Here is a 13384-nt window from a genome sequence, read left to right on the forward strand (position 1 = left end):
TTAGGAGGTGGCAAAAAAGAAAAAGTTGGAGAGTCAGAGAGGGAAAAGGAAGGAAGGAGACTAATGTAGCTACAAAAAGTAGCAGGAGAAGGATAAAAAGGATGAGGATAAAAATAAAGTGATGAGTAATGGGAGAAGACTTGTGTCAGTGTTTTTGTATGGTATTCTCCCTGATCACATGGTCTAAGGGGGAAAGGGCTTCCGCTGAGTCACTCAACTGGTTGGGGGCAGAACAAGCATGTAATAATTCTATAGAGTTGCTACCTCAGTCTCTGGAACTCAGCAAACTGAAAGAATAAAAAGGGGATTTGGGAGGGGCATTTCATGGGGGATTTTACAGGCAAAGCTTGGTCTGATAGGATGGTGACCATGAGATGGTGACAGACTTGTTGCAGAGACATGCAACATCTGTACCATGTTTGTTTGTTTTTACTAGATAATCTTATATGCTATACTTGCAGCAAGTGCATGTTCATTGTCCTGCTGGAAGAGAAGGTGCAGCTGTTTATATCTACACTTTTACATGTCAGGATATATGAATTTTTGGGGGGAGGGGGGAGAGTGAATCAGTCTCTTTTGAAAGGGCAACTCTCTAGGCAGGGCAACTATACCAAAACACAGGAGTAAGATATTTGGAGGAATGTGGCACAGAGCAGCAGAGTTATTGAAAACATGCTTCAACCTTAGAGCAGATTTCAAGCTCCCCTCATATTTTGTGATTATGAGGTACAGAAGCAGGGACAAGAACTTCACCCCTGAAAGTTGCCTGTCATGGAGGCAACCTTGGAGGGTCTATCAATGGAGGAGGTATTGTCAACTCCCAGAGGAGGAAAAGCTGTATGGCAATAGTAGATGATTTGTTGTGAGAAACAGAGGCATGCTGTCTCCCAGGACTGATGTAACAGACAGGCTGATTCATGATGTAACAGAAAGGCTGGCCGGATGCATTAAACCCACTAACCATTACCCTTTTCTTCTGATACAGTTTGATACAAATGATATGGCAAAATATAGCCTTCATGTTGCAAAGACCTAAAAGACCCTGAGAAGAAAGGACCTTAGGGCACACATTGTTATTTCATTGTTCCTTTTGTCAAAGGATGTGTCCCAGGAAGAGGGAGAAGAATACCAGAAGTGAACAACTGACTCCACAGATGGTGCAAGCAAGAAAGACTTGGCTTCTTGCACCATGGTCTGTACTTTCCACTTGTTGCCTCTTACACCCTTTCGACAACGAAATTGTCTTCCAGACAAGTGAGCAATTTGCAGGCCTGAACTTTTTGTTTTTGGCTGAGTTTGACGAGGGATGAAGCTATACACAGAGCTACTGGCTGCTATCTCCTCCCCTGCCCAAGTCTATGAGCTACTTTCAACTTTCTATACAGAGTTAGTTTCTGGTAGCTCCTCCCCCAAATCAGATCAGTGGCTCAACAGGAGCTCTGTCTCCTCATACCACACACTCAGGAACAGCAAATGGCCAAAACCAAACAAAAGCCCCCCCCCCAGCCCTAAAAAAACAAACAGTGAAAAAATAAAGGATAACCCCTCAAACACAGCTCCCAGATCACCTTCTGATCTCTACTCTGACATAACAGTCCCTGATAGTTCAACAGAGACACCCTTATTTGGAAGAAGAGCCCTCCCTCCAGTCCATCTGCCTTGGTCCAGGCCTCAGAGGGAGATAAGAATGCTGGACCTGATCCCCTCCCCCCCTCACCATTCCCTTCTCCTTTTATGTCGTGTCTTTTTAGATTGTAAGCCTGAGGGCAGGGAAGCATCTATTATCCCTTCTGTTGTAAGCTGCCTGGATTCCCAGTGATTGGGCGGCATATAAATAAATTGTATTATTATTATTATTATTATTATTATTACTACTACAATGGCATGGGGGTGATATTATATTTGCTATTTGAGTCAACATTACCACAAAATATGTTCATGTGGTGTGCGCCTGTACAGGGGTCCATCCATCCATGCCCTCTTGCGTGATAGCCCATTCCATTTTAAAATTTCCATTTCAGTCAAAACTGCATGGCAACAAAGCATGCCCAGTTTCCACAGAGCTATTTTATGGATTATTTATTTATTTATTTATTGAATTTATATCCCCCTTCTCTACTTTTTTTCATGACACATTTTTTTAAAAAAAAAATACTCTTGAACCTTGATGTTACAAAGCATACTGATATCTGTACTGATGATATGTAATAATGTAGTCTATTCTATCATATCATTGTTCTGGTTGTTGTAATACATAGCATAATGATTGAGAAATATAAAAGAGTTATCTATAGATGTTATAGGCTTATGCTGAGAATAATGGGATGCATAGTACTTGGTGGTCACTCAGGGAAATATTTATGGCCTGATACAGAAATGGGCAAATGTGTAGAGGGGGAAACCTCTCAAAGTCAGCTACTAGAAAACAGAAAGCAGAAGTAAGAACAAATTGGGATAAGGGACTGAGCAAATAAAGGAGGCATGGAAAAAAGGGTTTGTATGTTTTAATTGGTAAGCCAACTAACACAAAACCTATGAAAAGTTGAGATGGGACATTGCTAATTTCATGCCAATGTTATGGAGTGATGCCACTTTTGTCTGCAGATGTCTTCCTGTTAATATGATTCTAATACCCAAGATTCTTCTGGAATAGGCCAAACAGAAAAGGTGTTTACACCAGTGAAGAGATCCAGGACATTGATCCTGGAAGCCAGGTGGAGAACATCTGAATAAAAATTAAAGGGGAGCGAAACAACAGGGATGTTATTGTGGGAGTCTACTACAGACCCCAAGTCAAAGTGAGGAACTGGATGATGCCTTTCTAGAAAAGGATGACCACACACTCAGAAAGGAGTGATGTCGTAGTAATGGGTGATTTCAACTATCCTGATATTTGCAAGATGTCAAGCTCAGCCAAAACTTTAAGGTCTTAGCAAATTGCTCCCTTGCCTAGAAGACAATGTCATTGTCCAAAAAGTCAAGGATGCAACAAGGGAATTAACTGTTTTAGATCTGATTGATCCTAAGCAACAAGGATGACCTTGTTAATGGGGCACAAGTGGTGGGATCTTTAGGTGGGAGTGATCATGTTCTGCTGGAGTGTGTTATACAGTGGAGAGGAGAAGCCAGGAATAGTCCGACACACATTCTAGACTTTAGGAAACCTAAGGGCCATTCTCACTGGCACCTTTGCGCTGGAAGGAACTGGGAAGCTTCGGTCTCTCCCTCCCTGGATCCCTCTAGAAGCAAGTGCTGACTACCAATCGGGGGCATTTTAACCCGAATACATCCTTGGGAGAAATCGGGTTTAAGGTGAAGGTGCCTGGCTGTCAATCAAATTAGTTCCGCAATAGTCATAGGTGACATTTGCAGCACTCATAGGGGCATCAGAAGTGTGATTTCCGCCCCTCCTTTTTAAAGGACCAGCCACCACTTGTCAAATTTTAAAACCTCTGGTGTGTGTGTGTTATGGGCATTTGGGTCAGTGCAGGAGATCTGCCCTTGGCCCCATTTTCAACCCCAAAATGCAAGCTAGTGCCATCTCTGTATCCTGTATCCCAATCCCTTGCCACCCCAGAATGCCTCATACACAGGTAATAATAATAATAATAATAATAATAATCCTCACCTCGGAATGCCAGAAAAGGATGCATTTTTTTTCTTTCCCTAGGCTATACCTGAATTCTTTAGAGACAGTAGCAAAAGCTGTATCAATTTGCCAATTTGCCAGATTGGAAAGAGAAACATTACATTCGAATTTGTAACCTTCATTCGCATTGCAGCATTCATTCCAAAGGAAAAAAAGGTTTTTGCAAAGTACTCTTCTTGCAAAGGCCTCCTGAGGAAGCCAGATCTAAATATAGATCTACCCACTGCAAAAAATATGCACATAGACAGAGAAAAAAAATAAATAAAAACCAAAGGGAAAAGGCTCCTGCTGGCTTGCTGTGGCCCCCTGCCCTGCCCTGAATTGACCCTTCCTCCTGCTCACATTCTATCTGTGGCGGGTTACACACCGCCACTTCCAATGCACTCCGTGCATGCTAGGATTACAAAGGGGCATGTTAGGGTTAGGAAGAGTCGCCCCTTCCTAACCCGCCCCGGCCCCAACACGCGCGGAGCACGTCGTAAATGGCGGCGCTCATCCACATGGGCACCACCATTTTGACATCTTGGATGCTGTGCGTCCAGACGTGTCGTGGTGGAAGTGACGCCGCGAGGGCGCACTCCGCCCGTTGCGGTGCCACTTCCATGTTTTGAAAAGGAGCACCATTTCGGTGCTCCTTTTTCGCTGCAGAGGGAAGCCTCGCGGTCTGGCTGCTGGGGCTTCCTTCCTCAGCAAATGGCGGCGGTGGGAAAACGGCCCCTTGAGGGCCGTCTGTAACCCGCCTATATATCTATTGCCAAAAACATGCACAGAGATGGGGAAAAATAATTAAAAAAAATAAAAACCAAAGGAAACATGCGCATAGATGGAGAAAAATAATTTTTAAAAAAACCAAAGGGAAAAGGTCCTGCTGGAAAGGAGAGGCTTGGCTTGCTGTGGCTCCCTGACCTGCCCTGAATTGACCCTTCCTCCTGCTCACGTTCTATCTATATATCTATATATCCATTGCAAAAAATATGTGCATTTTTTGCCAAAAATAATTTAAAAAATAAAAACCAAAGGGGAAAAGTCCCTCCTGGAGAGCAGAGGCTTGGCTTGCTGTGGCCCCCTGACCTGCCCTGAATTGACCCCATCAGTCACCCCCTTTTTGCCTCCTGTCACCCTTTGCCTCCAGATTCCCTTTTCCTTCAGCTCTTTCTCCACCTCCTCCACCTCCCCTCCAATGAGGGGAGGAAATGCTCTGACCTCTGCCCACCCTCTGACCTTAATCCCTCCCTGAATTTGCCCCAATCAAGGGGCAAGTTCATATTTCGCAGAACCTGGGTCTTTTGAGAAAAGACGGATTTTAGCTAGAATTTCGTTAGCCCGCACTAAGGGGCATTTCCTTCTGCAAGCCTCGACATGGATTGTGACAGAATCGGGCCCAATATGAACCTCACGTGGAAGAATCGGTTTCAAAACTGGTTTAAAAGGTAGTGTGAATGGGCCCAGTAAACTTAGGGAAATACTGGGGGTCATCCCATGGTTAGGACTAGTAAAAGAGAAATGAGTTCAGTTTTTCAAAAGGGAGATACTGAAGGCACAATTTCAGAGGAGGAAAAATGGGAGGTGTCTCAAGAAAACAGGATGGATGACTAAAGAACTTTCAACTGAGTTAAGTTTTAAATGAATGTGTATAAGAAATGGAAAAGGGGGGAAATAACCCAAGAGGAATTTAAGCAAATAGCTAGGATATGTAAAGTCAGAAAAGCAAAAGTGCAGAATGAGCTCAGGCTTGCTAGAGAAGTTAAGAATAATAAAAAGGCTTTTTGGGTATGTCCATAGCAAAAGGAAGAAGAGGGAAATGGTAGGGCCATTGCATGGAGAGGATGGCAAAATGCCAACAGGGGACAGAGAAAAGGAAGAACATCTACACTTTCTTTTCTTCAGTCTTCTCAAAAAAGGAAAAGGGTGCTTAACCTGAGGGAAATGGAGTGTGTTCCACTGTCAAACAGCTGTTATTATCGGGAAGTTCTTCCTAATGTTTAGGTGAAATCTCTTTTCCTGTAGTTTGAATTGATTGCTTTTGGATCCTATTCTCTGGAGCTGAAGAAAATAAGCTTGCTCCATCCTCAGTATGACATCCCTTCAAATATTTAAACACTGCTATCATGTCACCCCTTACCCTTCTCTTCTCAAGCCAAACATTAATACCCATTAATGTCATATTGTTGTCACATCTTGCCGAGCTGTTTTAACTGATGTTATCCCAATTAATTTTTTAATTGTTATTATTTTGTATTGATGGGAGGGAGGATAGAAGGATGCAGGTTTCCTGGAACTGTCTAGTTATATTTTCTGTGACTTGCATTTGAAGTTTTCCTTGCTGTTACCTGCCTCTATCCTCAAATGGTAGAGGTGGGATACAAATAAATATTTTATTATTATTATTATTATTATTATTATTATTATTATTATTATTATCATACACAGCTCCCTAAGTCTTTCCTCATAGGGCATGATTTCCAGACCTTTCACCATTTTGGTTGCCCTCCCCTGGGCATGCTCCAGCTTGGCCACATCCTTGTTGAACATTTTCTACATTTCATATCAAAATTTTCACATTTAAATTTAATTGCCAAACCATTTTTCAACCTTTTGCAAGAAATGCTCAGTTATTATGTAGCTGATACAAAAATGCATGCTTTTTCATTTATGGGTAGTCAATTCCTTACCACAATGGCATGTGGGACAGCATCCAGTGTTTTGGTCACAGTGCAGCTCTGTTCCAAATGGGCAACTGGGGGGCTTTATCTGTGTACATGAGACATTCTTTGTTTGAATAAAGACTTCTTCATTCACTCGGACACATTCTCTGATGATACATGGATTTGAAGGGGATCGCCACTCAGAACCAACCTATGAGTGAAAGATAGCAAATGGATTGAATAATGTAGGAAGATGACATTCCTTTGCTGCTGTAATGACTGGGCCTCCAGTCATTGGAAGACTTCTGCCAGGTAATAAGAGTAAGCTGGGAGGAAGGCACATGCAAATACGTAATGACATCATAGCTGACGGAAGGCTCACTTGACCAATCAGTGAGTAGGAGCAAGAGTTTCTTCTGGAAGCATATAAGAGAAAAAGCCTCTGAGACCAGGTGACAGTTGGAGAGTCCAGTTGGAGAGTGACAGAGTATGGCAGTTAGAGAGAGAGGCAGAGAGGGAATCTTCAGCAGTTAGTGGTTTCCACAGTAAGAATTTGAGGTGGGAATCTCTCTCTCAAATTAGTCTTACAGGTTAGGAAAACTGTAGTGTTATGACTACAGAAAGGAAGGCATAATTCAGGCAGATAGTTTATGTTAAGCTAAGACCTGTAACCATATTTCAAATCCATAAAGGTCGGCATATTACATCAATATATCAGTTAGGTGAGAATGTGTCACATTAGAATGTTTAGGCCTTAGGCAGACTGGGGGTGCTCCTAGATTCGTTGCTTCACATGGCAAATCAGGTGAATGTGACGGTCAGCAGTGCCTGTTATCAGCTTCGGCTGATACATCAGCTGCTCACTTTACTGGAAGTCAGGGACCTTGAGACCGTAGTACATGCTCTGGTAACCTCACGTCTTGATTTCTGCAATGCACTCTACATGGGGCTACCCTCGTGCTTGGTCCGGAAACTTCAATTAGTTCAGAACATGGCAGCCAGATTGGTCTCTGGTACATCCAGAAGAGACCATATAACACTGATATTAAGATCACTTTACTGGCTGTCCATCAGTTTCCGGGCCCAGTACAAGGTGTTGGTTATCACCTTTAAAGCCTTAAATGGCTTGGGTCCAACCTATTTTTGGGACCACCTTCTTCCATATAATCCTCCCCGCACACTTAGATCCTCAGGGAAAAATCTGTTACAGCCTTGTAAAACTAGGCTGTCAAAGCCCAGAGGACCTTCTCAGCTGTTGCTCCCAGATTGTGGAATGGCCTTCCGGACGGGATCTGCCATATTACCACTCTGAACAGCTTTAAAAAAGCTATAAAGACGGATCTCTTCTGGCAAGCCTTTCCTGAATAGTTCTCCGGCCATCGGAAGGAAAATCAAACTGCTGACCTCCGACTTCACCACAGTTATTGTATTGTTTTTTAAGTATGTTTTATGTTTTTAATTCCACACTGTTTAATTGTCTTTTAAGGGGGGTGGGTGGGTTGAGGGTTTGGACTGGATATTTTAACTTTGTAAGCCACCCCGATTGCTTTTTGTAGAGAGGCGGGATTTAAATAAATTTTATTATTTATTTATTTATTTATTTATTTATTTATTTATTTATTTATTTTTCTGGTTGCTTGCATGAAATGAATACTTTTAGAATTACACATATTGTACCTGCAAGGCCCTTAGGATCATTATCTTTTTGTTTTGTTTTGTTTAATTATAATATATACTTCCTTAAAAGTATCTGCTACTTCGACACTCCTTTACACGCGTCCTAGCTAGGTTGATGCTGGAGAAAATTAGCAAGAAGTCCTTAACAAGTGTATGTTAAGTGAAATCCAATACAAATTCACTGGGTGGTAGCAGCGTGATCCGAGGATCTCCATGGGTCATCTTCAATTCCACAAGGAGTAGGAACATAGACCAGGAGACTCAGGAAGAAGCTAAGGATCTGCTGGGACTAAGAGCCAAGGCAGGCCTGCTGTTTGGCTGCTTAGACCACGGGAGGATCATCATAGCTGATTTTTACATTTCAGCAATGGAAGGCAACACTATTTTCTTCTTCATCTGCTACAGAGCAATTTAGCTTCCTACATGAATAAAGCATAGATGAACAACAATAAACTGGGACAGGGCTTGTGAATTTTTGCAGACTGTGAAGCTCCTTTCAATGGAAGATTAGCCTGGTCTTCTGTCTTCTGTCATTCTGCCAGCAAAGACCTTCTTTCCACTGAAATTTGGTGCTTAACTGGCTGTGCAGAAGGACTTTTAAAAAAATTAGGGATGATTGTACTGAATTTTTATCTTTATTGGTATTGTTATGTTTTTGAAATCATTTTATATTGTGTTAACCTACTGTCCTTTTAATTTGACAGTTTAATGTAATTTTTTAAAACTTTGTTTTAGCTCTATTTTGATTTAACCTTGTTAACTGGCTTGGGTTTCATGTAAGGACAAAGTTATGACATAATTCAAACAAACAAATAACTGGATTAAGTCATTTTATTTATTTTTAACATATAATCTTAATTTTAACAATAAAAGAGAATATTTTCATTACATATTGAAAACAAAGTTTCAAGGTAATAAAAAAATACACATGTAACCAGATGTTCTTCTTTATCTTTTCTTCCTGCCTTAACAATACTCCTTTGTGTTACCTTTTAATCCTCTTTTTGTTTCTTTTAAATAAATCAATATACAACCTCTTTCTTAAAAAAATAAATAGTATACATTTTCTTTTTTATGAACAGTTGTATAGCCATATGTATTCTCCAAATCTACTCTATAAAGACCTATATGTCAGGAAATGACATTGGTGTGGCCAATAGGGGGAGCTGTTGTGCAGATAATTTGGAGCTCCAGTGGCAGCTAATGTGTCAGCATTCAAACAGGGCATCATCAGAATGTTGATGCAACTGTCAACTGTCAGTTCTCAACTGTCACTGAGGTAGAGTGAGACAGTTGGTGCCTCGGAGTGGGCTGTGTCTGTTACTGAGAGGCAGTGAGATGGATGTGTGTTAATGTGGCTGCCTCAGAGGTTGTGTTATTGTTGGCTGGTGTAAATAGTGTGTATTAGAGACGGATGTCCAATACACTGTGTATATCTATGTTATAAATACTACAAAGGAAGATTAAAGCCCTCGTTTAGAGTGAAGACTTGTAAGAGTCATTATTAGTTGAAGACATCTTCACAGATTACTTCTTCTTGGCATCCTGTCGACGTGGTTGAACTCTGCAGGTGGTCGTGGTGGACACTGCGCGTCATTTCCATAGGTCCCAAGAAGGGTTATGGGCGCAGCACACAGGCCACAACAATATTTTTCCCGAAAATATTTCTGTTCCTTGTCCATCATTTTTCTTCCTATTTTATAATCATTTACCCTAATAGACCAGGTCTTTATTCAAACACCATCTTTTTTCCCAAGAATGTCATTATTTGCCCCCACTCTTTTTCCATTTTGTCTTTCTTTTTATCCTCTAATGTGCATGAGAGTATATCTAACTGTCTAATTTCACTCAATTTTAACAACCATTCATCTATTTGTAATTTCTCTTTTGATTTCCAATATTTAGCTATAAACATCCTGGCAAGTGTTATTATGTACAATATAGGCGCGTTACAGACTGCCCAAAATGGATTTTGGATGCAGTGCAGAGCAGCCCCAGCATCCAAACAGCGCGACTCCTCTGCGCTGCAAATAAGAAGCACCAAAATGGCGCTTCACTTTGCGATGCGGATATGATGCCGTGAGGCTCCAATGGCGCACTCGCAGCATCATATGCGCCGCGTGACGTGTGGACGCAGCGTGTCCGCTACGTAAAGATGACGGCCCCCGTGTGGAACGGGAGCCGCCATTTTGTATGATCTCAGTCCGTATTAGGGTTAGGGGCGTCCGGAAAGGACGCCCCTTTCTAACCCTAATATGGACCCAGTCCGTATTTTATGCCTGTCTGTAACGGGCCATAATTTTCCATAGCTTATTTTCATCCTCTGCCTTCAAAAAGTATGTCATGTTCAATAAATACAGTTCTGGTTTTTTCTTGTATTTTAGACCAAATATTTGCTGTATTATTTTATGTATATCCTCCCAAAATCATTTCACTTTTTCACATTTCCACCACATGTGGATCATCGTTCCTTTTTCCTTTTGACAATTCCAACAACAATCATTTTCTATTTTAAACATCTTTTTCAATCTGGCAGGTGTATAATACCATCGGTTACTGATTTTTTAAAAGTTTTCCTTCAGGTCTTGACATTTTGTGAAAGCATTTGTCCTTTTCCAAGATTTTTCCCATGCTTCTAATGGGATCTTGTGTCCTAAGTCTTTTGCCCAATCTATCATGTACTGTTTTATTGGCTCTTTTTCTAGTTCTCTATCTCTAAACAATTTATAAAGCTTTGTTATTTTTTCTTCACCTTTCATTATTAATTCATCCAGTTCAGATGGCTTTAATTCAATTCCCATTGTTTTTTCATCTTCCTTAAATCTATATCTTATTTGATAATAGCTGTACCAATTTATTTCTTTTCCTTCTTTAATTAATTCCTCTCTAGATTTCATGATTAATTCTCGTTTTTCATTTAACTTCACTATATCACTATATCTCAGCCAGAATTTTTCTGAATCCCATCTGTTTGCAAAAGCTTCTTGGGTTGATACCCATCCTGGTATTTTATAGTAAAATTTAGTTTTAATTACATTCCATGATTCTAATAACGCTCTTTGAATTGGACTATTATAAAAATCTTTGGCGGGTTACACACCGCCAAAAAATACGTATTAGGGTTAGGAAGGGGCGGTGCTTCTGCACCCCCCTAACCGTAGTACGTATGGAATACGTACAATATGGCAGCGCCCCTTCCACATGGGGGCCGCCATATTGACGTAATGGACGCTCTGCGTCCGCACGTGGCGCACCGGAAGTGACGGCGTGAGTGCGCCCTTTGGCACTTGCGGCGCCTCTTCCGGGGCCCGAGAAGGCGCGAGATTTCCGCGCTCCTTCTCTAAAGCATCCGGGAGTCGCGCCATTTAAAGCCTGCATCTCCCGGATGTGGCAAGCGGCGGCGGAGCCAGACCGCCACTTTTCGGCGGTCTATAACCCGCCTTTGTACAGCAGCTTTATTGTACCAAAGGTATGCGTGCCACCCATAACGAAGATCCGCTCCCTCCAAATTTAATATATCCCCCCCCCCTAATTTGATCCATTCCTGTATCCAAAGCATATTACAGGCCCATCTATAGATTTTAATATCTGGCGTGGCACATCCTCCATTCTCCTTCTTTTCCTTTATATCGTTTCATCTAATTCTTGCCTTGCCCCCATTGCAAATAAACTTTTTAAATTCCTTATTCCATTGATCCAAAATTTTGTTGCTTATACTGATTGGCAAATTAATGAAAAGAAATAAGATCTTTGGCAGTATGGACATTTTTATTGCATAGATTTTACCCAGTATGGATAAGTTCAGATTTGCCCACCTGCACAATTCCTTATTTATATTGATCCACATTATCTTATAATTATTATCAGAAAGATTCGTATTATTATTTGAGAGCCAAATTCCTAGATATTTTATTTTATTTGTTACTTCACATCCCGTTTTTTGTTTTAATAATTCCTTTTCTTTTTTATTCATGTTTTTCGTTATTATCATCAATTTTCCTTTATTAATTTTGAATCCTGATATTTTTCCAAACCAGTTTAGTTCATACATTAGGTGTTCGATATTATCTATTGGGTCTTCAAGGATTACCATAAATTCATCAGCATAAGCTTGTACCTTTGTTTCTTCCCCCTTTATTTTAATTCCTCTTATTCTTTGATTTCTTCTTATCTTATTTAACATAAATTCCAAAATCAATATAAACAATAATGGGGACAGTGGGCATCCTTGCCTTGTCCCCCTTTTAATGCTAAATTCCTTTGTTAATTCCCCATTGATTTTTAAACATGCAGTTGGTTTTTATATATTTCCCTTACACCCTTAACAAAGTTTTCTCCCATATCCATTGCACTTAATAGATTAAACATAAATTTCCAGCTAATACTGTCGAACGCTTTTTCAGGGTCAACAAATAATAGCGCAGCCTTTTTTTCCATTATGGGTGTTATAGTAATGCAATGTATTTATTATAGTCCTTATATAATTTTTAATCTGTCTCTTTGGTAAAAAAAAAAAACATTCTGTTCCTCTTTTATTTTTTCTATCAGTATTTCCTTAAGCCTATTTGCATAATAAATGTAAAAAATCTTATAATCATTGTTCATTAATGAAATTGGTCTGTAGTTACTAACTATCTGATTGTCTTTACCCTCTTTTGGTATTAGTGAAATTATAGTTTTTCCCCATGTCTCTGGTTTTCCCTCTTTTTGGATCAGATTGTATGTTTTTCTCAATGGTTCTTGTAATTCTGTTTCAAGGATTTTATAGTATTCTGAAGTGAATCTGTCTATCCCTGGAGATTTCCCATTTTTCAAACTCCTTATTGCATTTTTTATCTCCTCTGATGTTATCTCTGCGTTTAGCATTTCCTTTTGTTCTAGATGTAATTTTATTTCATTATGCTTATTAATCATTTCTATTATTTGTTTTTCGGAGTATTGCTGTTCATTTTTTTCCTCAAATAACTTTTCAAAAAAAGCAACAACAGCGTTTTTTATTTTTCCTTGTTCCATTATAATTATATTGTTTTGTTTGATTTTTGTTATCATTTTTTTCTCTTTCTTTCTTTAGTCTATTAGCCATCCATTGGCTTATTTTATTAGCATTTTCAGATTGGTTTTGTTTTAATTTTTTTAAGTTTATCGCTATTTCTTCTGTTATTTTTTTTCTAGTTGTCCTTTCAAGAGTTTTATTTCATTTATTATTTTTATTCCTTTTTGTTCGTTGCAGTTGTTCTTTAATTTTAAGTTCATTCCTAAATTTTTCCTCTTTCTGTCTCTCTCTTCTTTTAATTTCCATTATTCTTTGCATAAATAATCCTCTTACAAAAGCCTTACTTGTGTCCCAGACTATTTTCATTCTAACCTCCTTTCCACTATTCTCTTTAAAGAACATCTTTAATTCTTTCTTTAC

At 39.8% G+C, this 13384-nt stretch overlaps 1 protein-coding gene across 1 annotated transcript in view; it reads right to left on the reverse strand.

The window, feature by feature from the left end:
* The window catches only part of VWF (von Willebrand factor), a 248454-nt gene that overhangs the window by 50928 nt on the left and 184142 nt on the right, over nucleotides 1-13384 (reverse strand). The window contains exon 44 of the mRNA XM_089527208.1: nucleotides 6322-6505. Within this exon, the coding sequence (XP_089383334.1) occupies nucleotides 6322-6505 (184 nt within the window). The remainder of the gene's footprint in view (nucleotides 1-6321; nucleotides 6506-13384) is intronic.

This window comes from Sceloporus occidentalis, unplaced genomic scaffold (assembly GCF_023333645.1).
Source record: "Sceloporus occidentalis isolate IW3139 unplaced genomic scaffold, rSceOcc1.0.p SCAF_5, whole genome shotgun sequence".
NCBI classification, from domain to species: Eukaryota; Metazoa; Chordata; class Lepidosauria; order Squamata; family Phrynosomatidae; genus Sceloporus; species Sceloporus occidentalis.